The 23,233-nt window shown below is 53.6% G+C and overlaps 1 protein-coding gene across 1 annotated transcript; it reads left to right on the top strand.

Moving 5' to 3' along the window:
- The first annotated feature begins 12,856 nt into the window (after positions 1 to 12,856).
- SIK1 (salt inducible kinase 1) lies at positions 12,857 to 23,019 on the top strand. The gene is made up of 14 exons (XM_069581929.1): positions 12,857 to 13,056; positions 13,444 to 13,614; positions 14,073 to 14,189; positions 17,052 to 17,115; positions 17,279 to 17,440; positions 17,617 to 17,741; positions 17,944 to 18,067; positions 18,650 to 18,873; positions 19,108 to 19,254; positions 19,721 to 19,843; positions 19,948 to 20,164; positions 20,666 to 20,941; positions 21,611 to 21,845; positions 22,249 to 23,019. Exons 2-14 carry the CDS (start codon positions 13,459 to 13,461, stop codon positions 22,613 to 22,615), a joined length of 2,337 nt encoding a protein of 778 aa, XP_069438030.1. The 5' UTR covers positions 12,857 to 13,056; positions 13,444 to 13,458; the 3' UTR covers positions 22,616 to 23,019.
- The last annotated feature ends 214 nt before the right edge of the window (positions 23,020 to 23,233 follow it).

The following is a 23,233-nucleotide window of genomic DNA, read 5'->3' as shown; positions in this document are numbered from 1 at the left end:
AGCCCTTTCTTATCAGGAACCTCATGGTGCTGTCATCCTTGAGCTGAAAGATATTGAGGTGACCTGGGCCCCCAGCGGCCTCAGTGTTCTCCAGTGCTTTAGGGCCTGCCCCTTGGGAAGGAGAAAGGAGGGGGCGGGGAAAGGGGAGCAGGGCTGTGGTCTAGGGTGCCTATCTTGTTGGGAGGGGTCCCACATGGCCCGGGGCCCACCTGTGAGCTCCTCCTAGGCAGGCAGTGCAGCCTAGGGGGGACGGGGTCAGGGTACCTGGTCTGGCTGCCTGCAGTTCATAACCCCATCCCAGGTGAACAAGTTCAAAGTCACATTCCTTATTGCATTCTGAGGCTGGAAGCCCACACCCTCAGCAGGGCCCTGGTGCACTTTGTTACTGCACAGCCGCAGTCACCTTCCTGGGTGCAGCTGCCATTTCGCTACGTGCTGCCGCAGTCTCTGTGCTTACCTTCACCTGTGACGTCCGGGCTATGAAGATAAGCTCTCAGGTCATTTCCTGACGTACTAGCCACAGGCTTTTCTCTTCTGCTCAATGGCCTCATCACACCCAGAGAATGTGGCCTGACCACGCCCTCTGATCTGACTTTATTATATGACAATCTCGTATCACAAGGGTGCCACAGCAGGAACACAGCCCAGTGGCAGTCTTTGGCCTCCAAGGGGAAAAAAACCCACAAAGAACTCATAGCAAAAATATGTGCATGAAAGATGTAAAGGACTAATATCCTCACTATGTAGAGTTCTCAGAGTAAATAAGAAAAGCATTCACCTTCCTGGGGGACATATTTTGACATTGCCTACCCAAAGGAGTCCTATGTTTATCCTATCTGACCACAGCTGCCAGGAACCAACCTGCTCCCACCCTTAGTCCCTGGGATTTGAGGTGACTGACCTCTACTTCACATCCAGGAGTGGAACTTGACACATACCTGGCCAGGGAAGGGTCTCCTTGGGTCTCAGTGCTAAAGAATCCATGACCAATGCAGGAGATGCAGGTTTGATCCCTGGGTTGGGAAGATCCCCTGGAGAAGAGAATGGCTACCCACTCTAGTATTCTTGCCTGGAAAATTCCATGGACAGAGGAACCTGGTGGGCTACAGTCCATGGGGCCACAAAGAGTCAGACACAACTTAGTAAGTGAACAACAGCAACAAGCCTTGGGTACATGTTGCCAAAATGCTAGGATACTCCTGACTTTAAGTTTTCCCACAGATTGTTAAGCTGGTAAGATGTTAGCCATTGCTGCTGCAAACTGGGATGAACTGCATGAGAACAAAGCCACAGGGGGTGGAGGGAAAGGGAGAGGTAGAGTTGGGATGCTGTTGTGCAGAGTATAGCAGAGAAACGCTGAATGAGGACAGGAGGCCAGCTCAGCCTGAGCCCTAACGAGCCCTGAAACCTTCAGTGACGTCAACCATCAACTTTCCACTTTTAGCTTTCAGCACTTTGAGTTGCATTTCTGTCATTCACAACCAAGCGAGTCTTGGCCGAGACCCACAAACAGAAACCAGAAGATCTGACAAGTGGAAGAAATCTGAAAGGCCAATAAACACAAAAACTAGAAGCAGTCTGAATAAGGACATTCAGATTACACGTTCGTTAAAACAAAGGTGCACTGTCGTAGTTTGTGTTGTGTGCCCTCTAAAAGCCCTAATCCCCAGCACCTAAGAACATCACCTTATTTGGAATCAGGGTCGTTACAGCCTGAATTAGCTGAGATGAGGTCATCCTGGAACGGGTGGGCCCCTGATGCAATCTGTGTCCTTGTAAGAAGAAGAGGCACATAGGAAAAGGGATGGAGTGATGGGTTCACATGCTAGGGAGATGATAAGCTTTACTGAGAGCCCATAGGATCTGGAAGGGGCGGGAAGGAGCCTCCCTGAGAGCCTAGGAGGGAGCCGCCCTGCCCATACCTTGCTGTCAGCCTTCTGGCCTTCAGATTGTGGGAGAATGAACTTTTGCTATTTGAAACCACATCGTTTGTGGTACTTAATATTAGCAACCCCAGGAAACTAAGACACGTACTATTTCCCCTTTTGCAATGAGCAACATGCTTTTTTTCTTTTTTACACAGGTTATCCTAACATTTATTGTTCATGCTTTATCTGATTTTTAAAAAATTATTTGAATTTTTATTCAATTATTTAATTGAAGTAAAACTTGATTTGCAATGTATTAGTTTATAAATGAAAATTCTTAAATGTTAGGAAAGGTATTAAAGTCAGGAGTATCTTAGCAGTTTGGCAACATGTACCCAAGGCTTATGTACCCAAGTCTTACCTTACCTGCCTCCTGAGAAATCTGTATCCAGGTCAAGAAGCAACAGTTAGAACTGGACACGGAACAATGGACTGGTTCCAAATTGGGAAAGGAGCATGTCAAGGATACTTTGGATATCAAAGGATATATTGTCATCCTGCTTATTTAACTTGTATGCAGAGTACATCATTCGAAATGCCAGGCTGGATGAAGCCCAACCTGGAATCAAGACTGCCAGGAGAAATATCAATAACCTCAGATATGCAGATGATACCACCTTTATGGTAGAAAGCAAAGAAGAACTAAAGAGCCTATTGATGAATGTGAAAGAGGTGAGTGAGAAAGCTGGCTTAAAACTCAACATTCAAAAAACAAAGATCGTGGCATCTGGTTTCATCATTTCATGACAAATAGATGGGGAAACAATGGAAACAGTGACAGACTTTATTATTTGGGGCTCCAAAATCACTGCAGATGGTGACTGCAGCCATGAAATTGAAAGATACTTGCTTCTTGGCAGAAAAGTTATGACAAACCTAGATAACATATTAAAACGCAGAGACATTACTTTACCAACAAAGGTCTGTCTAGTCAAAGCTATGGTTTTTCCAGGAGTCATGTATAGATGTGAGAGTTGGACTATAAAGAAAGCTGAGCACCGAAGAATTGATGCTTTTGAACTGTGGTGTTGGAGAAGACTCTTGAGAGTCCCTTGGACTGCAAGGAGATCCAACCAGTCAATCCTAAAGGAAATCAGTCCTGAATATTCATTGGAACGACTGATGCTGAAGCTGAAACTCCAATCCTTTGGCTACCTGATGGGAAGAACTGACTTCTTGGAAAAGACCCTGATGCTGGGAAAGATTGAAGGTGGGAGGAGAAGGGGACGACAGAAGATGAGATGGTTGGATGGCATCACTGACTAGACAGACATGAGTTTGAGCAGGCTCTGGGAGTGGGTGGTAGATAGGGAAGCTTGGTGTGCAGTAGTCCATGGGGTTGCAAAGAGTCAGACACAACTGAGAGACTGAACTAAACTGACCCAAGGCTTATTGTTGTTTTGCAACCCCATAGACTGTATCCCACCAGGCTCTGCTGTCCATGGGTTTCTTCAGGCAAGAATACTGGAGTGAGTTGCCATTCCCTTCTCCAGGGGATCCTCCTGACCCACAGATTGAACCTGCATCTCCTGCATTGGCAGGCAGATTCTTCACCACTGAGCCTCCTACTAAGTCCCACTTAAATGTTATAGTCCCACTTCTCTAATTTGGTAATTCCATTTTTAAGGCTTTACCCTAAGAAAACATTTCACATAAACATCAAGAGATTTGGAAAAGATGTTCATAATAATGCTATTTGATGCTGTTCATTTGCTAAGTCATGTCTAACTCTTTTTGACCCCAAGAACTACAGCATGCCAGGCTTCTCTGTCCTTCACCATATCCCAGAGTTTGTTCAAACTCATGTCCATTGAGTTGGTGATGCCCTCCAACCATCTCATCTTCTGTCATTCCCTTCTTCTCCTCCCTTCAATCTTTCCTAGCAGCAGGGTCTTTTCCAGTGAGTTGGCTCTTCTCATCAGGTGGCCAAAGTATTGGAGCTTCAGCTTCAGAAACAGTTGTTCCAATGAATATTCAGGGTTGATGTTTATAATAATGTGTATAAACAATGCTTCTGAAAATAGGTGAAATATTAAATAAATGGAAATGTGAAATAAATATTAGACATAATGGAATATTGGATGTTAAAAATAATGTCTTTAAATAATATGACAACGACATTCCCTTTATGTAAATAGAAAAAATAAGATATAAAATTGTCAGAGCTGACAGAGCCCAGATCCCCCACTGCCCTGATGCCGTGATGCTGACTGGTCCTGGAGTCAGCTGCGCATGTTGCCATGGGCAACAAGGGAAGAGGGATCCTTCAGCCGGTGTTATGGAATCAGCCCAAGCTCTGCATGTATCTGTGGGCCCAGGCAGAGGTAGGCTTGCCCTGAGAGTGCCAGGGAATCCCTCTGTCTGGGCAAAGACAGTGCTGAGCTGGGCTGGCAATACCCAGGCATCTAGCCCTTCCTCTATTTTTTAGGATTCTACATGATCCCCACACATCACATCATCACAGAACATCTTATGTCCTCTGTCAGATGGTGCCGAGGGTAACCAGAGGTGGCCCGTGGCGTCCCCATGTACCTGCATGCTTGTTCTGAGAAAACGGAAGCAAACCCAGCTGGTTTGAGGATTTGAGACTTTGGTGGTTCCAATGCCGGTTCCCAACTCTTGAAACTGCACTTGCTGATTTCTGGTCTGTGGTTTATCTGTGAGAAACTTTGTTCGAGGCCTTGGGGTGACCCAGAGATTTCTGGGCCTGAGGCAGGGCTGGTTGGACCTTCTTCCTGCTCCTGAGAGGCTCTGCCTGATTTAAAACTCTCACCTGTTCTGAGGAGCTTGAGACTGACCTGTGTCATACATGCAAATTGTGCTTTTTTTCCCCACCAAACTTGTTTTCTGGTTTAGCAGTAACTGAGGAGTGTGAGCAAATGCCACGGGACTGCATCCCACCCTGTCCATGTCCTCTGCCCCCAGTCGGCTCATTCACTGGATGTCACGCTGTGCCTGTCAGGTGTCATTATGGGTGCTCAGTCTGGGGACGAGTTTATGATCATTCTTAGTTGACGCCAATGACATCTTTGCCTCTTCATGACGTAAGTCCATGTGTTTTCTTTTTAAACAAACAACACAACAATACCAATATCTATGGAAACCAGGCCAGAAAGAAAGCAAGCTGAAAAAGCCCGAAGCGGAGACCTGGAGGGAGCCATGTTTCCCCCTGGGCAATCAGAGCTTCCGTATCACCTTGGCAACCAGGGGAGGAGGCCTCTTGATTCTCCATGGCCCCTGAGCCCCGCTGCAGTGGCCTGAGACTGAGGGTCCCCTGGCTCATCTGGAGCCCCTTGATTTCTGAGTCTGTTCCTGGCCTCCTAGGACCACCCTCCTCCCCAGGGCTGTTCCGTTCTGAGCAGGCTGGGCTAAGTATCCAGTCTGCACCCTGTATGTCTCTCTGACAGCCATGGCATCTCCAAGCAAGTCTCCCGGAGAATGCGAGAGGAAAGGCTGGTCAGGCGTGACCAAGAGGTCAGCCTTGGACAGGAGGACAAGGAGGGGTTAGGCAGGGAGTGGTCCAGCCTCCTCCATCATGGGATTCCAGGCATGGTTCTGTTGGTGGTCTAACGACTCAGCAAGTCGCTTCCTAGACCGGGCTGGGGAAGTGGGCAGGGTGTACATCACCTACGAGAAGAGCTTGACACTACTTTTATAAAAAGACTGGGTGGAAAAACTTCAAACTGTCAGCAGCTCTGCTGGTGCTTTTTGATGTCTTCATGTACTTCTATGTTTCCTAAATTTTTACTGAGTTTTTTATTTTTATATTTATAAAAACAAATGGCTTTATTAGAAAAGACCAGTTGGAAAAAAAAAGAAAGAGGAAAAACAAAAGGCCAGTCTGCTCTCAGAGCATTTTCTTGTTCCCACTTGATGCAGCTGAAACCGACCAGGATCCTTCTAGAGGCCATGGGAGAGCCAGGGCCCTGGCCACTCTGTCCTTGCCTATCCCTCCTTCAGCTCACCCTGGGAACCTGCTCCTGGAATTGGGGGTCCTTTACTTCTCCCCCAAGGTCCAGAATGGGCAAACTGCTTAAATTCTCAGAGCCATCAGGACTTGTCAGCAGGGATTCCCCCCCACTCCCACCCACCAGCTTCCTTCCTATCCTCACTCTCTCCTCCAGATCTTGGAAGCCACACTCCGGACTGCACCCACTGCTAGGCATCATCCCAACTCTTTCCCCCTCATCCTTACCTCTTTCCTCCTCATCATCCCTGCCTGGCAATACCCAACCCCAGTTAAGCCCAGAAACCCACTTATGCCACACCCACCCTCATCCAAGCAACTTCAGAGAAAAAACACACAACTGTTTGGGCGATCACTTCTGAATGGACCTTTCACGATGCCAGCATGTCCACTGTTTTACCTTTCCATCCTGGAGCTGGTCCAGATCTCCTCTGCCATCTCCTGCCCCCTCAGCTGGTCCTCTGTCCTCCCACTCTTGTGTCCACAGGCTCTGTCTTCTCTAAAGATGGAAACGGAAGGAGCCCCTGGAGTGCGGCCGCTTTCCGCACTCTGTCCCACTCTGTGCCGCCACTCTGACTCTTTCCCTCCTCCCAGCGGCTGTCTTCCGAAAGCACTGTATGCACCGTCCTCTCTTTCTTGTCCTCCTCCTGATCTGGCTGGCGGCCCTCAGGTGAAGGCATCTCATCTGTGCTCCTCCAACCGTGCTCACAGCCCCAGACAGTGTGAGGCCATCGGCAGGCGCTTCACAAGCCTGGGTGGACGCTGGAGGGTGACTCCTTTGGCCCTGGGATGCCGGGTCATCTCTTCTCTCTCTGACTTGGCCCTTCCCTTCCCACTGTCCCTACTGGTCTGTCACAGAGCTCACCCATGCTCGCCAGCCTAGCATGGTGCCTGCAGAGAGTAGAGTTCTTAGATTTGAGGAACCAGTGAAGAGTAACACAGGCCAGTACACCATGCTTGAATCCAGCGCGTGGCCCAGAGACAATGAGCTGAGAACCAGCCCTCAGAAGTCCAACATCTCTTGGATGGAATCAGGGAGCTCCATGTGGCCCATGCAGAAGACTGATACCCAGTCCCACTCTGGGCTCCTGGTTCTTTTCCCCCATGTGTCCCAGAGGCTTCCGCTCCGCAGCGTGGAGAAGTCAGAACTCCTCTCCCTGACTGCCTGCCACTTCCAGTCAAATGGTGGAGCCCCTGGCATTTCTGGAGGCCCTTTCCCTCCACTCGAGGAAAGCGGTTTATACATGAAGCTGCCAGGACAAGTGACCACCCCCCACCAGGAGTCTTGAGACTTTTCTTTCTTCTTAATCTTTATTTTGGCTGTGCTAGGTCTAACCAACAGTTAGAACTGGACATGGAACAATAGACTGGTTCCAAATAGGAAAAGGAGTACGTCAAGGCTGTATATTGTCACCCTGCTTATTTAACTTGTATGCAGAATACATCATGCGAAATGCCAGGCTGAATGAAGCACAAGCTGGAATCAAGATTACTATGAGAAATATCAATAACCTCAGATATGCAGATGATACCACCCTTATAGCAGAAAACAAAGAAAAACTAAAGAGCCTCTTGATGAAAGTGAAAGAGGAGACTGAAAAAGTTGGCATAAAGCTCAACATTAAGAAAACTAAGATCGTGGCATCCGGTTTCATCACTTCATGACAAATAGATGGGGAAACAATGGAAACAGTGACAGACTACTTTGTGGGGCTCCAAAATCACTGCAGATGGTGATTGTAGCCATGAAACTGAAAGATACTTGCTTCTTGGCAGAAAAGTTATGACAAACTTAGACAGCATATTAAAACGCAGAGACATTACTTTACCAACAAAGGTCTGTCTAGTCAAAGCTATGGTTTTTCCAGGAGTCATGTATAGATGTGAGAGTTGGACTATAAAGAAAACTGAGCACCGAAGAATTGATGCTTTTGAACTGTGGTGTTGGAGAAGACTCTTGAGAGTCCCTTGGACTGCAAGGAGATCCAACCAGTCCATCCTAAAGGAAATCAGTCCTGAATATTCATTGGAAGGACTGATGCTGAAGCTGAAACTCCAATCCTTTGGCCACCTGATGGGAAGAACTGAGTCATTGGAAAAGACCCTGATGCTGGGAAAGATTGAAGGTGGGAGGAGAAGGGGACCACAAAGGATGAGATGGTTGGATGGCATCACCAACTAGATAGACATGGAGTCTGAGCAAGCTCTGGGAGTGGGTGATGGACAGGGAAGCCTAGTGTACTGCAGTCTGTGGGGTTACAAAGGGTCAGACACGACAGAGCGACTGAACTGAGGTCTTCCTTGCTGGTACTCACCCTTCTGTAGTTGTGGAGTGCGGGCTTATCTGCCCCATGGTATTGTGGGATTTAGTTCCCCGACCAGGGATTGAACCCACATCCTCTGCACTGGAAGGCCGATTCTTAACCACTGGGCCATCAGGGAAGTCCACTGATGTGGCTTTTCTTAACAAGACCCCAGTAAATGCGATGCCTCTATCCGGGCCTTTGCTGACTCACTGCTGCTCACCTCGCCCCTCTGCGGCCCCACCTCCAGTTTCCTTACGACAACTGTCTTCAGAACGCGGGTCAGGGAGATAGACACCCCCGGCCTGTCAATGTCACCACGGCCACCCCATTAGCTGTGCCCAGTGCTTCAGTGGTGATAGGAACAGAGATAGGAGGAGAAAGCCTAGAACTTGGGGTTGTGGGACCAACAGGAAGCTCCTGCCCGTGTGGGTATGAACCCGAGAGAGTTGGGAATCTGCTCTGCCCGTCCATGGCTGCCTTGCCAGAGCCCCAAGGACCCCCAGCCTGGGCCTGACATCCCCAGGCCGGATATCCCATCTCTCTCAGCCTGTGGAGGGCCTGGTCTGAGAAACGGGGCCATCACCACAGCAGTCACGGGACAAATGGGTCCCACCCGTAGGAGGGGAAGCCATGGACGGTTGGCCCACTTGGTGGTGCCGGCCGGCCGGTTCAGCCAAGCTCCTGAGTTAGCCTGTGAAGATCTGGGCTCTCCTCCTGTCTGCTGGATGCCAGGTCAGAGATTGTGATTCCAAGACAAAGTGCACGCACGGCTATTAGTGTGTCTGTGTCAAGCTCTGCAAGCACAGAAGGCAGCAGAAGGGACCAGGACTGCCCCCGAAGCCCAAGGATACTGCTGGTGGCTGATCCTATTCTGAAATCACAAGGCTGGTGCCTTTGATAAACCACACGAAACCAGATGAAGCAAAGCCAGGAGCAGGCTTTGAGTCCCCAGGAGGAGGATGTCAAGAAAGAAAAGTGGGGTCTTCCCTGGTGGTCCAGGGGCTGAGGCTTTGCCTTCCAATGCAGGGGGTGCGGGTTCCAGCCCTGAGCAGGGAGCTGAGGTACCTGTGGCCAAAAAACCAAAACATAAAACAGAAGCAATACTGTAACAAATTCAATGAAGACTTTAAAAATTGGAAAAAAGAGAAAGCCTTGTCTTACTCAGGGTGACCAGGGGAAAGCCGTCTGGAGAGGGGTGTGGCTGTTCCCCTGCCTTTAGTCACAGAGGGGAGCAGGTTTAGGATGCCTTTCTGGGGCAGGCGGGGCACACCCTGCGGTGTGTAAATGCTGCCTCCAGGCCCAGCTCTCAGAGTGTATTGATTTATTTTGAGAATTTCACATCTTGCTCATGTTCAGCGCCTTGGGGTGCCTGGCCAGGAACGTGCGAATGCTAAAGAGACCCACTTCCTGTTACAGGGTCTGCAGGCTAAAGAGCAAGAAACAGGAAGACCAATTCCAGAAACACTGCCATTATAAGACAGGCTTCAGTTCAGTTCAGTTCACTTCAGTCACTCAGTTGTGTCCGACTGTCTGCAACCCCATGAATCGCAGCACGCCAGGTCTCCCTGTCCATCACCAACTCCCAGAGTTCACTCAGACTCACGTCCATCGAGTCAGTGATGCCATCCAGCCATCTCATCCTCTGTCGTCCCCTTCTCCTCCTGCCCCCAATCCCTCCCAGCATCAGAGTCTTTTCCAATGAGTCAACTCTTCGCATGAGGTGGCCAAAGTAAGAAACTCCAAATGGAAAAGAAATCTGTTTCCCCTGACTCTGCGACGACGTATCTACATCTCTTATCTATACCTGTATCTATGTCTATGCTTGTATTATCTATGTCTATCTATATGCAGGCATAGATACGGACATCTTGAGCTCCTCTCTTCCCAGGAGAATGAGATGCAGAGAGAAGACACCAGGGACGTGCAGACACTCACCTGCTGTCCCTCGTTCTGTCATGCAAGAGCATTCCTCGGGCTCGTCCCAGTGACATCCAGCGCACAAATGGCTCCTCTGCCTTCTCACCTACCCAGGCCCAGATCTGGCCAGAGTCTTTGGAAAGGTCACCGACATTAGCAAACACCTGGCTGTCGGGAAGCACTTTTGTCTGCACCGAAAGGAAACTGCAGCCAAAAGAGCTGAAAGCTGCCTCCCCAGAGAAGGTCCCTGGGCCCAGGCTCACCCGACCCCGCCCCTAGCCCTTCCTGAGGGTCCCACCATCTGACAGCCCAACATGGGGTGGCTATCCCTCAGCCCCCTGGGCAGCAAGCCTGCTCTCTGGACAATGCAGGCAGAGAGAGGTTGAGATCCTCCCGGCACCCTCTGCATCCAAGATCTAGAGCAGGGTGCCGGACCCCCGAGAAGGAGAGGAAACTACTTTGTAAATAACTCATGGTTGTAAACTACTCAGCTGGGAGGAAGAATATTCCTCCGAATTCTCTATGGATAAACCTGGGACGAGGGCATTTTGAAAGACTAAGGAAAACGCTGAGACTATTAATGGCCTTGAAAGGCCTTTCAAGACAAACTAAAGCCACAAACTGTGCCCAGGCAGAGGGGTGATGGCACATGTTAGCCCCAGCCTGTGATTGGGCACCAGAGAAGCACATCCGATTCCATGAGACACCCTCACCGGGTAGCTGGCCGGCACCGAAACCTCCTCAAAGGGCGTCCAAGCTCTGTATCCATTTCGCTTACCTCTTGCTCCCCACCCTCTCCTCTGAAGTCATACTTGAACACAAGGAAAATGATTGCAGGCTGGGTGCTATGCTGAGTCGCTCAGTCGTGTCCGACTCTTTGTGACTCCGTGGACTGTAGCCTGCCAGGCTCCTCTGTCCATAGGATCTCCCAGGCAAGAATACTGGAGTGGGTGGCCACGCCCTTCTCCAGGGGATCTTCCTGACCCAGGGATTGAACCCAGGTCTCCTGCATTGCAGGCAGAGTCTTCTGCCTTCCTAATATTTAATAAATAGTGTTTGCCCTATGCTGTGTCTTCCCTTAGTGTCTCCTCCGCAGAGGTGTAAAGGCACGTGCATTGAGCAGTGACGCCAACGGAAATTGTCACCTGCTGCCATTTTCATGCTCTGTCCCTCCTGCCTTGACCTCTGTCCTGAGGGCACAGGTCCCTGCCCGCTCCCCCACCGAAACTCAAGGAGACAGCATGGTGGACCTGGCAGCAGACAAAAGTAACCAAGGCCAAGGGACCTGCGGTGTCCAGCCTCGCCAGGGATGAAGTCCTTGCTCTCTGTTGACCCTCCTGTAGGCCCCGTTGGAGGGGCTGTTCCTCCCACCCACACCCCTGCCCCCAAGGTACAGGGCCCTTTTGTCATCTGCATACAAAGCACCTGGTCTGAGTCAAAAGAAAGTGAAGTGTTACTCACTCCATCACATCTGACTCTTCAGGACTCCATGCACTGCAGCCTGCCAGGCCCCTCTGTCCATGGAATTCTCCAGGCAAGAATACTAGAGTGGTTGCCATTCCCTTCTCCAGGGGGTCTTCCCTACCCAGGGATCAAACCCAGGTCTCCTGCATTGCAGGTGGATTCTTTACCATCTGAGCCACCAGGGAAACTGGCCTTATTTAAGGTGCTGCTAACTGGATTTCTCAATACCCTGGTCCTTCAGGAGTGGGGTCCATTCCCACCTAGACCCCAGGTCAGCCCAGAAATCAACTCACTGGGTGTTCCTCTTCTCTCCAGCCTGCTAGGTTTCTTCAGCCTAGCAAAGGGCTGCCTCCAGTCATCAGCTGGCTTCTGACCTCAGATGGAGGCGAATGGGCCCGGTGGGCTGAACCACTCCCCTGGGGGCTCACCGCACTCTGGCAGCCCTCAGGCCCCTGGTGTAGGTTACAGAGATGCTGGCCGGTTTCCAGTGTTGACATTTCAGTACAGAGCAAGAGCAGTCGAAGTGGGACGCCCATGTCTTCCATGTCCGTACCTGCCACGCTCAGAAGGGTCCCTGGTGGGTGGCGGCTCCTCCCTGGAGCCGGGTGACCAATTTGGGGGGTGAGACCTGGCCTGCTGTTAACCTGCACCTGGTATGGCCACATTCTGCGCGTCTGTGAGGTTTCCCGGGCCCCACCTGGTAGGGTGGCTCCAAGGCCGATCACTTCCGAAAGAAACTGGGGGACACATGAAACCCACACCCCGATAATGGGGACCCGGGAGTAGGGGTCTGCAGAGGACGCAGCCGCAACCGTGCTAAATTTAAGGAGTTTCAGAACAGCGCTAGAACCAAGCCTGCTGGGAGGAGGCGAGAAGAGGGGGACCAGCGCGAAGGCGGCTGTGCGCCCGTATGAGGAAGGGCAGTCTCTCCTCGGGGACGAAACGGTTAAGCCTCCCGCAGCGCCCTAGGCATCCGGTAGGGGTCGCGCGCCGGCGGGAGCGCCCGCGCTCGCGGGCGGGCCTCAGGCGGCCGGGGCCCCTGACGTCACCGACCCACGGTCGCCATGGCGACGGCCTCATCAGCGCGCGCGTCAGAGCCGCCAGTCTCTTGGCAACCGCCCGATCTCCCGCTCTCCCTCCGCCTGGCTCTCGGCCGCGCGTCGCTCTGGCGTCAAAAGGACGTCAATAGGGATGTATCAATCCGGCGGCGGCGGCGTGGGCGGGGCCGCCGTGGGCGGGGTCGGCGGCGTGGGGGCGTGACGGGGCGGGCCCGGGAGGCAGGGGCGGGCCCGGGGGCGGGGCGGACGGCGCGTGCGGCTGGAGAGCGCGGCTCCAGGCTCAGAGCTGACATGCGGCGCGGCCCGGGCGGCAGGCGGCGGAGCAGCTGGCGGCCGGGCAGAGCGAACGGCCGAGCGGGCGGCGGGGGCCCCGGGGCGAGCGGCGTCCCAGCCTCGGCGCTCCGAGGGCGGCGGAGGTGAGGCGCGGCCCGGTGGGCCGGTGGCCGCCGCCGGGCTCGGGGCTGCGGGCTCGGCGGCCCCGCAGGTGCGCGCGCGGGGTTTTCGGGCCGGGGCGCCGCCGCCGGCTTCCCCTTTGTTGTGCGGCAGACAGCGGGGGCCATGGGAGCGAGGGTCCAGGGTTCAGGACGGAGTCGGGCGCGGGCGGCGGTCCACGCGCCCCGCGGGGCTTGGGACCCGGAGCCCAAGCGGATCCGACTGCGGGCGGCGGGCATAGGAGCAGGGCGCACGGCTCCCGGATCGGGGCTCGCGGTGGAGCAAGTCGCCGGCGGGGGCGGTTGCCGCAGGTCCGCGCGTCCGGGGGTCGGGTCTGCAGCCGCCGAGCTGAGCGCGCCCCCCGCCCGCAGGTGCGGCCCGGAACCATGGTGATCATGGCCGAGTTGAGCGCGGCCCCCGCGGGCTCGGGCCAGGGCCAGCAGAAGCCTCTCCGGGTGGGCTTCTACGACATCGAGCGGACCCTCGGCAAGGGCAATTTCGCGGTGGTGAAGCTGGCCCGGCATCGAGTCACCAAAACGCAGGTGCGTGGGGGGGGGGGGGGGGCGCGCGGAACCCCCGGGTGGACCCTCCGCGGCTGGATACCCCCTTTCCCTGGAGCCCGGGAAGCTGGTGAAATCCCTGCTTGTGGGGTCCATCGTCCCAAGGTCGAAACGTTGATAGTTTTTATCAGTTTGGTAAAGAAGAAAATGCGATATGTTATGATTATGCGTAATTTGTACAAATACTGGGGAGTAGCAAAGAGGATAATGACCAAATACCCAGGAGTACAGCTGGAGCCTGTAAAACGAGTCTGCAGAGACTTAAGACATTTATTAAACTTTGACTTTTTTGGCTACTTTTGTTATTTTCCTCCCTAAGTTTTTGTGACCTTTGGGGACATGAAGTGTTTTAGAAATTAACCTGCAAAAAACGAAGTGTGTAAATTAGCTTAAGGCAGAGAGTTTTATTTAAACAAATATCCTTTATTAATGATTTGTAGGTTGCAATAAAAATAATCGACAAAGCACGATTAGATTCAAGCAATTTGGAGAAAATCTATCGAGAGGTTCAGATCATGAAGCTTCTGAATCATCCTCACATTATAAAGCTCTATCAGGTAAGGATTCAAGTGTGTGTCCCACTGTTACTTCTGGCAAGTGTATCATTTTTTAATTTTCAACAACTTAAGTCTACAGTTTCTGAAGGTTGTGTCACTGGGTGGGAGTCAGGGAGTTGATTGTAGAAGGTAAAGAGATTGATTTTTGTGAGCTGTGCACTTATTTTTTCTTGCTTTTGGATCATAATCCAGATTTGCTTCATTAAAGTTTTATTTGATATTGTTACTTGCTCCAGTTTTGGATGCGGAGGTCAATTGTTAAATTTATTATGAAAACAAACAAACAAAACACACGGATTTCTGTATTGCTGAGAGTCAGCCATTTAGTGTGAAAGGACAAATTTGAGTCTAGACACTTCCACCTCGGCAGATTTTTATTAAACGTTAAGACTAGCTGCTCTTACCAGTTTTTGTAAACTTACCTTTGCCAAGGCAGCAGTGAGCATTTGTTTCTTCTGCTTCAACCCTCCCATCAGACATGGAGACATAACACACCTGTGCCCAGGTGAGAGCAGGGGACCTGACATCTAATCCACATCAAGGACGCGCCTCACCCTGGCCGCCTGTTGGTTTGCTTTGTGACTTTATTTTTATTCTCCTGTTAAGACTAATAAATTGTACCTTTGGAAATGAGGTGCTGATTTAAGTAGGACAGCAGAGCAATCTCTTTGTTAGCCAGCCACTTCCGTAGAATGAACTTAGATCCACTTCAGAAGGATGTGTTCTTTGCATTCACCCAGTTGTGGTGGGTAAGTTCCTTTTGAGGAGTCTCATGAAACCCTGTGGATCCGTGATGAATAGAGTGTGTGTGTGTGTGGGGGGGGGGGGGGCGGTGTGTGCCGTTTGCAAGGCGGGGTGGAGAGAGGACTGTGATTGAAGTGACCCTGGGGAAGGCTGCTGCCCTCGGTTACAGTGAAGGATGAGGGAGTCACAGGGCTCGTGTTCCCCTAGTGACAGTTTACTCGGTGGCGTTAAGTGCACAGCCCACGTCATGTGCGCCCCGGTTCATGTTTTGTTTCTGTTGTCGTTTTTGCGTCGTGAGGCCAAGATAAGATGCTTCCTCCACGGCCACTGATGTCAGTGCTTGAGCAATGTGCCCGCCCCGTTTCCGCAGGAGTGGGCTAAAGCCTGCCTGCCTTTGACTTTGCCGGGAGGGGATGAGCCAGGGCCGTCCCCGTCTTCCTGTCCTCCCCTGACCCCGGGCAGGAGGAGCCCGGGTAGCCAGACGCCCAGCCCCTGGGATCCACGTTGAGGTCTTTTCTGGGGATGAATTTGCTCACCGCTCCAGGAGCTGCTGTTGGGAGATGGGCTCAGCAGGCAGCAATGATTGTACAGCTCGCGTTTTGACACTAGTGTCTAATTTGCATCCAGCTGGCCCAGGCCCCAGAACCTTGGTGAGACACTTCAACTCTTTCCTCGAGGTTTTTTTTTTTTTTGAACTTCAAACATGTTGACTCTTAAATCTTTCTGCCTCTCTTTTTTTAAACTGAGGAAAGGGATAAACTTACAAGTCCCTCCACCACACAGGTCCAGGGCAGTTACAATTGTAGCTAAACTGCGTTGTATTTGCTTTTCTCTTTAAGTTTATGGCTCAAAGTACCTTTTTAAAGGAATAATTACATTTTGAACCTCCAAGAGCTCTGTTTTAAATAAGGATAACTTCCTCTGAAATAGTCCGTGGTGGTCCAGTGGTTAACACTTTGCCTTCCAATGCAGGGGTTGTGGGTTTGATCCCCATAAAGGCAGCTAAGATCCACATACTTTGAGGCCAAAAAACAGAAACATGAAACAGAAGCAATATTGTAACATATTCAGTAAAGAGTTTAAAAAATGAAATATTTTAAAATACATATACATGAGTCTGTTTTATTCCTTTCAGTACCAAAGATTTGAATTTGACCTTGTTTTTTAGTTATGTTTTAAACTCTTAAAAAAATCTTTTTTTCAACATGAAATAAAATTCTTGGATCAGTAAACAAACCTTTAAGGTGTGTTTGACATTAGCTGTTGCTATTGACACACACGCTGAGCGGTTTACTGTACAGAAAAGAGTCTTTCATAGCTTACCTGGCAAAGCCAGCCTCTCTCAGCCTAATGTATCAGGTCAGTAACGCAAGTAGGGAGGGGAACTTCTTATCTATTATTCAACTTGTGCCGGCCCTAGGCATGGATAATCTGTTGTCTGCTCAGCTTCTAATAGAAAGGCCTCACAGAACTCTCATCATCTATTTTACTTCTGGGGCCTGCAGAGCCTTCACTTTGGGTGAGGAAAGTGAGTTAAAAATATGGTAGAGGCAAGTTGTAGTCCGAGCAGATGTTTTTGGAAGCAGATGCATATTGAGGTGGACAGGTTAGTGAGGAGCTCACATCTGACTTTAAAAAACTTCCCCTAAGTAGGAAATCCCTTTGTCTCTTTATTGCGGAAGTTTTTCTTTTCTTTCCCTATTTTTTGAAATAACAAATATACTTATTCTGGAAAAGTTAAAAATTTACAGGCTTTCAAGCGGATTCTTTATACCATTGGTATGTTCCTTTTTCACATGATTAAATGTTGCTGCTGCTGCTGTTGCTAAGTCGCTTCAGTCGTGTCCGACTCTGTGCGACCCCATAGATGGCAGCCCACCAGGCTCCCCTGTCCCTGGGATTCTCCAGGCAAGAATACTGGAGTAGGTTGCCATTTCCTTCTCCAATGCATGAAAGTGAAAAGTGAAAGTCAAGTCACTCAGTCGTGTCCGACTCTTAGCGACCCCATGGACTGCAGCCCACCAGGCTCCTCCGTCCACGGGACTCTCCAAGCAAGAGTACTGGAGTGGGGTGCCACTGACTTCTCCGTGATTAAATGTTAGGTCTTTGTTTTTTTAGGTTATGGAAACAAAGGATATGCTGTATATTGTCACTGAATTTGCAAAAAATGGAGAAATGTTTGGTAAGCCATGCTGATTTTTGATATCTATTGGAAAGAAATGGTAGTAACTTGTTCCCACTCACCCCTCCAGTGGTGGGGGTCTCCCCAGCGTTCTTTCTCTGTGCCCCGAGTGACGACTGGACTTTTGGGTTTGGGGCTAGAGCTTCGTTTTGTCCCTCCTCAGATTACTTGACCTCCAACGGGCACCTGAGCGAGAGTGAAGCCCGGAAGAAGTTCTGGCAGATTCTGTCAGCCGTGGAGTACTGCCACAGCCACAACATCGTCCACCGGGACCTAAAGACCGAGAACCTGCTGCTGGATGACAACATGGACATCAAGCTGGCAGGTGAGGGCCAGGAACATGCCCAGTGGGAGGGGTGCCTGCGGGTGAGGGGCTGCGAGTGTGCTCTGCGTGAGGGGTGTACCTGCCTGCCAAGGGTCCGTGCTTTCTTGCACGAGCCTTTGAAACATTGACCTTGCTGTTTCCGCCACAACTTCATCGCCTGTTTCTTTGCCTCTCAGATTTTGGGTTTGGGAATTTCTACAACTCAGGAGAACCTCTGTCCACGTGGTGTGGAAGCCCCCCATACGCAGCCCCGGAGGTCTTCGAGGGGAAGGAGTACGAAGGCCCCCAGCTGGACATCTGGGTAGGAGCCTGGGTGGCACATGGGGCATGCGTGGGGCGGGGGGGCCTGGAGGGGATTCGGGTGCATGTAGTGGGGGGCTTGGAGCGGGCATGGGTGTGTGGGGGTGGAGGGGGTCTGGAGGGGATGCAGGTGCGCAGGGTGGGGGGCTCGGAGGGGGCACGGGTGCCTGGGCACAGGTGCTGACCTGGTCCTCCTCCTGCAGAGCCTGGGTGTCGTACTCTATGTCCTCGTGTGCGGGTCTCTGCCCTTCGATGGGCCCAACCTGCCGGCGCTGCGGCAGCGGGTGTTAGAAGGCCGCTTCCGCATCCCCTTCTTCATGTCCCGAGGTAGGTGAGGACCTGGCCTCCTCCGGGCACACGGGGCTGGCAGCCTGCTGGCCACGCGTTGGGTAGCCTGGGATGAGAGTCTGAGGGGAGGAGGAGGGATTCATTTCCCGCAAGGCCTGCTTGGCCATCTTCTGAGTCTGCGTTGGGCCCGGCAGCCAGTCGCGTGTCGCCACGGGGTGTTTACCAGGCACCTACGAGGCTGCTTATGGGCCCTGCTTATGGGGCTGGCCTGTCCCTTTGCAGGCTGTTGGGAAGCCGGCTAGGGCCCAGTGCCGCAAGTCTCACCCACCCCACACTGGGCTTTTCTCTTCTACCCTGATTGCTGCTTAGCAACATACAGAATGGGGGTTCTGGGTGGTTCTCAGTCTAGTGGACTTGAGGGCCACGCCCTCCAGGGCCCGATCCCTCAGCCGGTGACTCTCCTTGCTCGTGTTTCTCTTGGCCTCTGTGTTCTCTGGGATGGTCACTGGTCTGCTTGCCATTTGCCAGGGAGCCATATGCCCTGCGGGAGCCCAGGCGGGAGGTGGGAATGCATGGGCGGGCGGCCCGTGCGCAGACTCAGTGCTCCGCTTCCACCTCCAGACTGCGAGACGCTAATCCGCCGCATGCTGGTGGTGGAGCCCGCCAAGCGCATCACCATCGCCCAGATCCGGCAGCACAGGTGGATGCAGGCTGAGCCGGCGCTGCTGCTGCCGGCCTGCGCAGCTTTCTCCCTGCTTGGCTACACCTCCAGCGTGGGCGACTATGATGAACAGGCCCTGGGCATTATGCAGACACTGGGCGTCGACCGAAAGAAGACCGTGGAGGTGAGCCACCTGCCTGCCTGCTGTGGTGGGTAAGGAGGGCACCTTCCCTGGGTGGCTGAATGGAGAAGCTGGCTCTTGCCAGCCAGGTTAGAATGGGAGCAGCATGGCTCATTTAAGGGCTGCTTGTCCGCTAGAAAGGATACTCTCGTCCGCCGCAGAATAACCCTGGAGTGGTCTCGTCAGGGACCGTCCCTTCTGCCAGCCCCTCTCTGACGCCCACTTCTCTGCCCCTAGTCACTGCAGAAGAGAAGCTACAACCACTTTGCAGCCATTTATTACCTCCTCGTGGAGCGGCTGAAGGAGTACCGGCTTGCCCAGCCAGCCCGCCCTGGCCCTGCCCGGCAGCAGAGGCCCCGGAGCACAGACCTCAGTGGTTTTGAGGTGAGGGGGCAGTGAGTGCCTTTGATTCCTCACCCCCCACCCGTGTCTCTGCCTTGGACTGTGTCCCCAAGTTAGGAGTCCCCCTCTCAGACACCCCTAGGAGGGGTTGCAGGCTGAGCCCCGAGGTCATGTCCCCTCACCCGTTAGGCACTGGATAGGGGTCTCATGTGAGCCGCTGGCAGGGGCATGATGGAGAGGGAGTGCCAGCCTCTCTACTGGGGTTCTGATCCTGCCCATCAGCCCCCTGTTCCTTCACTGCCCCTGGTGCCATCTCCCGGCTGCTCCTTCTGGTCTCCCTGCTCAGCGAGGCATTAGAGAAGGGGTGCGCATGTCCTGAGCCTGTCCGGTCACAGCTGATGCCCATTAACTCAGAAGCCAGCCTGGTCTGTCAGGTGATGCCATGTTGCCGGCGGTCGTTCCCCGCCTCTGTGCCTCACGGCCTCTGTCTTCGTCTGCCGGCCCACAGGTGCCTCAAGAAGGCCTCCCTAGAGACGCTCTCCGTTCCGCCCTGCTGTGCACGCAGCCCCAGACCTTGGGGCAGTCTGTCCTACAGGTCGAAATGGACTATGACCTCCACAGCTCCCTGCAGGTGTGTGAGCGCCTCGTGGGTGGCGTCCGGGGTGGATGTGCCTGGTCCCCAGCGGTGGGGGTGCTCCTGCGCCTGACCTTACGGTCTGTGTGTGTCCCTCGCAGCCCCTGCTGCTCCCCGTGGACACCAGCTGCAGTGGGGTGTGCCGGCATCGCTCCATCTCCCCCAGCAGCCTTCTGGACACGGCCATCAGCGAGGAGGCCAGGCCAGGCCCAGGCCTGGACGAGGAGCAGGAGGTGCAGGAGCCCCCGCCCGGCAGCACAGGCCGGAGGCACACGCTGGCCGAGGTCTCCACCTGCTTCTCCCCGGGCGCCCCTCCATGTAAGTGTCCCTGGCGGCCACGTGCACACCTGACAGATGGGCTTGGGGGCGGGGCAGCCTCTTCTGATGACAGTGCTCTGGATTTGCCATTCCTGGAGCACCCGAGGCCTTATGGACCATACTTAGACCTCACAGGGAGCTCTCGAGCATCAGGGCTGGAGGGGAATTTAGCCGTCCTCAGAGGTTGGCAGGACAGCTCCTTGGCCCAGGCCCCTCTGTGTCCCGGGTCCAAGCTCCACTGTCAGCTGTGGAGCCCGAGGTGCTGGCTGGCAGGGCTCCCTGGTCTCTGGTCGCCTCTGCCTGTCGCAGACGTCCTATCCTCAGAGTTGCGGGTAAGGGTGGTGGGGGATACAGCTGTCTGCCCCATCAGAGGGCCGGGTTGGCAGGAGATGCTGCAGAGTGCAGAGCCCCGAGTGCTTAGACTCATGGTGACGCGTTGAGCACTGGGGGTGGGTCTGGCCTCAGGTCACCAGGGCCTCAGCTGCACCCGCTTCCCTGCAGGTATTGTCGTCTCGCCCTCTGCGGCCAGTCCTTGTGAAGGTACCAGCTCAGACAGCTGCCTGACCTCTGCGGGTGATGGCCTAGCCGGGCTCAGTGGACACCTGGCTGCTCAGGGGCTGGTGGGCGCCTGCTCCCCATTCAGATTGGCCTCACCACTGCTGGGCACCCAGTCTGCCACGCCCATGCTGCAGGCGCAGGGGGCCCTGCGAGGAGCTGCCCTGCTGCCCGTCAGCTTCCAGGAGGGCCGGAGGGCGTCAGACACCTCGCTCACTCAAGGTGACTTTCCCTTTCATGCCCACTTCACCTACCCTGGGAGACCTGAATGTACCCACCACCCCCTGGGGCAGGGCATCACTTTGTCCCTCATGCAGGTGGCTATCCTCTCTCCAGGCAGTTCTGGCAGAGCAGCAGTGCCCCTCCGGGCAGGCCAAAGCTGCTGCCTGGGTTCTAGATGCCCTGGCTTCTAGGACAAACTCATGTGGTCTCTAGAAGGTGATCCTAAAAGCCCAAGAGATGCTTAGACACCAGGCAGCAGGTCCCGACCTGGAGGAGGGATGATTAGGGAGGCCCTCGCCATGAAGGCTCTTCCAACGCCCCCTCAAGGCTTGTGGGATGCTGGGGCCCCCTGTTCTGCTCATTCCTGCCTTACCCAAAGGATCCACTGTCTGCCCAGATGTGTGCTTCTTCAGGGCTGGAATTGCTGTCCCAAACCAAACCTTGAAAGGGGATGATGTCCCAACTGTAGGAGGGGGGCTGTCGTGAAGTGATGGGGTGATCAGAGGGCCCCTGGACCCTGTAGGAAAGGGCTGACTTCCTCATCCCACCATGTCAGACCACGCGGCCCCCCTTTACTCCTCCCACTGCCTAGAAGCCCCAGCGAGCTGCAGGCCATTGGTGCTCGGCTAGGGGACAGATCTGGACACGTGTTGGTTTTGCCTCCCCCAGGGCTAAAAGCCTTCCGGCAGCAGCTGAGGAAGAACGCGAGGACCAAGGGGTTCCTGGGGCTGAACAAGATCAAGGGGCTGGCGCGCCAGGTGTGCCAGCCCTCATCCTCCAGCCGGGCCTCCCGGGGCGGCCCGCATGCCTTCCAGCTGCCCGCACAGAGCCCAGGCCTGCACGGCAGTGGAGCCGGCAGCTGGGAGGGCAGGGGCATGCTGGAGGACGTGCTGCAGCAGCAGAGGTAGGCCCGTGGGCACCCGCTGAGACCTGGGCAGGGCTCACAGACTTTGGGGACTCCTGAGTAATGTTAGCCCTGAGCGCCTTCCCTGTGGCTGGGGGCGGGGGCGGGGTGCCTCGGCTGGTGGGGCAGGGAGGGGGCAGCGAGTGAGAATGTCATGTCTGGTTGGCATCTCTGAGCTGCTCTGAAAGCAGGAGGGGGAAGGAAATGTCAGGAATTGCTCAGGGATTAGTCACACAGAATGGCGTGTTCTGAGCAGCCCCAGCCCGCGGTTCCGCGGGGTAGGCCCTCTAGCTCTGGCAGGTGGAAACCCGATCGTGTGGCAGTCTGGCTGGGCGGCGGGGGGAGCCGCGGGCCGCCAGCCGGCCGGCACTGACCTGCTCCCCCTGTCCCTTGGTCTGGCCAGGTTGCTTCAGTTACAGCACCACACAACGGCCCCAGCCAGCTGCCAGCCAGCCCCCTTGGTCCTCGCCCCCTGCGATGGCACCCTCCATGTGTCAGGACTGCAGAAGGATCTGGGGCTGGGGCCCAGCCCTCTGCTGCCGCCCCATCTGCTCCAGGCTGGCGTCTCCCCCGTGGCCTCGGCTGCCCAGCTCCTGGATGCCCACCTGCGCATCAGTGGCTCCACGGCTCCCAGCCCTGCCGCAGCGGCCCCCCAGCCACGCTTTGCCATGCTGCCCGTGAGCCTGGAGCCCACAGGGCTGCCCCACGGGGACTGTGAGATGGAAGACCTGACCTCAGGCCCACTGGGCACCTTCGTCCTAGTGCAGTGAGGGCCCTAGCTGGGGCAGCTGACTTCTTGAAGCAATAATTTCAGAGTATGTGAAGATGGTTCCCGATGCAAAGCCAATAACTTTCCAGAAGAGAAACAAGCAATATGTTTGGTGTTTTGGATTTTTTAGTTTATTATTTTTTTTTCCTTGCACTGAGCAACTGTAACTCCAAGTAGAGACTGGAAACTTTTTGAAGAAAAATAATAATCCAGGGGCCTGTTGTTGGGACCGGTGGATGGGATGGGGAGGAGGGCAGTGGGTGGAGCCGGCAGTGGTATGGGCAGGGTCACAGGGGGGTGGCCAGTTGGCCCCAGGAAACCATGGTGTGAGCTGTGTGTCTCCATTGTGTGTGTATGCGCGTGTGTGCGTGTGGATTAGTGTTGTTTTTTTTTTTTTTTTCACAATTCTCCACTTCCTGAAACACTTACACTTCACTTGAAAACTGTGAACTTTCCACTTTACGTATCAGTTTTTGAAAAGCTCTAACCTCCAGTCCAAGAGAAGACATCTACGAGTTCTTGGAATTCTCTCCCCTGAAATCAGAACCCAGAGGGTAGCTTTTCTTATCTTTCAAGAGCATGTTGTATAAACAGCTCGGGAGTTAGTTTTCCAGGATTC

The sequence above is a fragment of the Ovis canadensis genome, chromosome 1 (genome assembly GCF_042477335.2).
Source record: "Ovis canadensis isolate MfBH-ARS-UI-01 breed Bighorn chromosome 1, ARS-UI_OviCan_v2, whole genome shotgun sequence".
Taxonomy (NCBI): domain Eukaryota; kingdom Metazoa; phylum Chordata; class Mammalia; order Artiodactyla; family Bovidae; genus Ovis; species Ovis canadensis.
Note: the sequence above shows the minus strand (reverse complement) of the source record. Positions and strands in the feature narration are given on the sequence as shown.

What these genes read in the sequence shown, in the direction of transcription:
- SIK1 (XM_069581929.1), top strand. Translation starts at nt 13,459, where the DNA reads ATGGTGATCATGGCCGAGTTGAGCGCGGCCCCCGCGGGCTCGGGCCAG. An exon ending in ACCTCCACAGCTCCCTGCAG is followed by an intron (nt 19,844 to 19,947) that starts GTGTGTGAGCGC and finishes TGTCCCTCGCAG; the next exon opens with CCCCTGCTGCTCCCCGTGGA. An exon ending in GACGTGCTGCAGCAGCAGAG is followed by an intron (nt 21,846 to 22,248) that starts GTAGGCCCGTGG and finishes TGGTCTGGCCAG; the next exon opens with GTTGCTTCAGTTACAGCACC.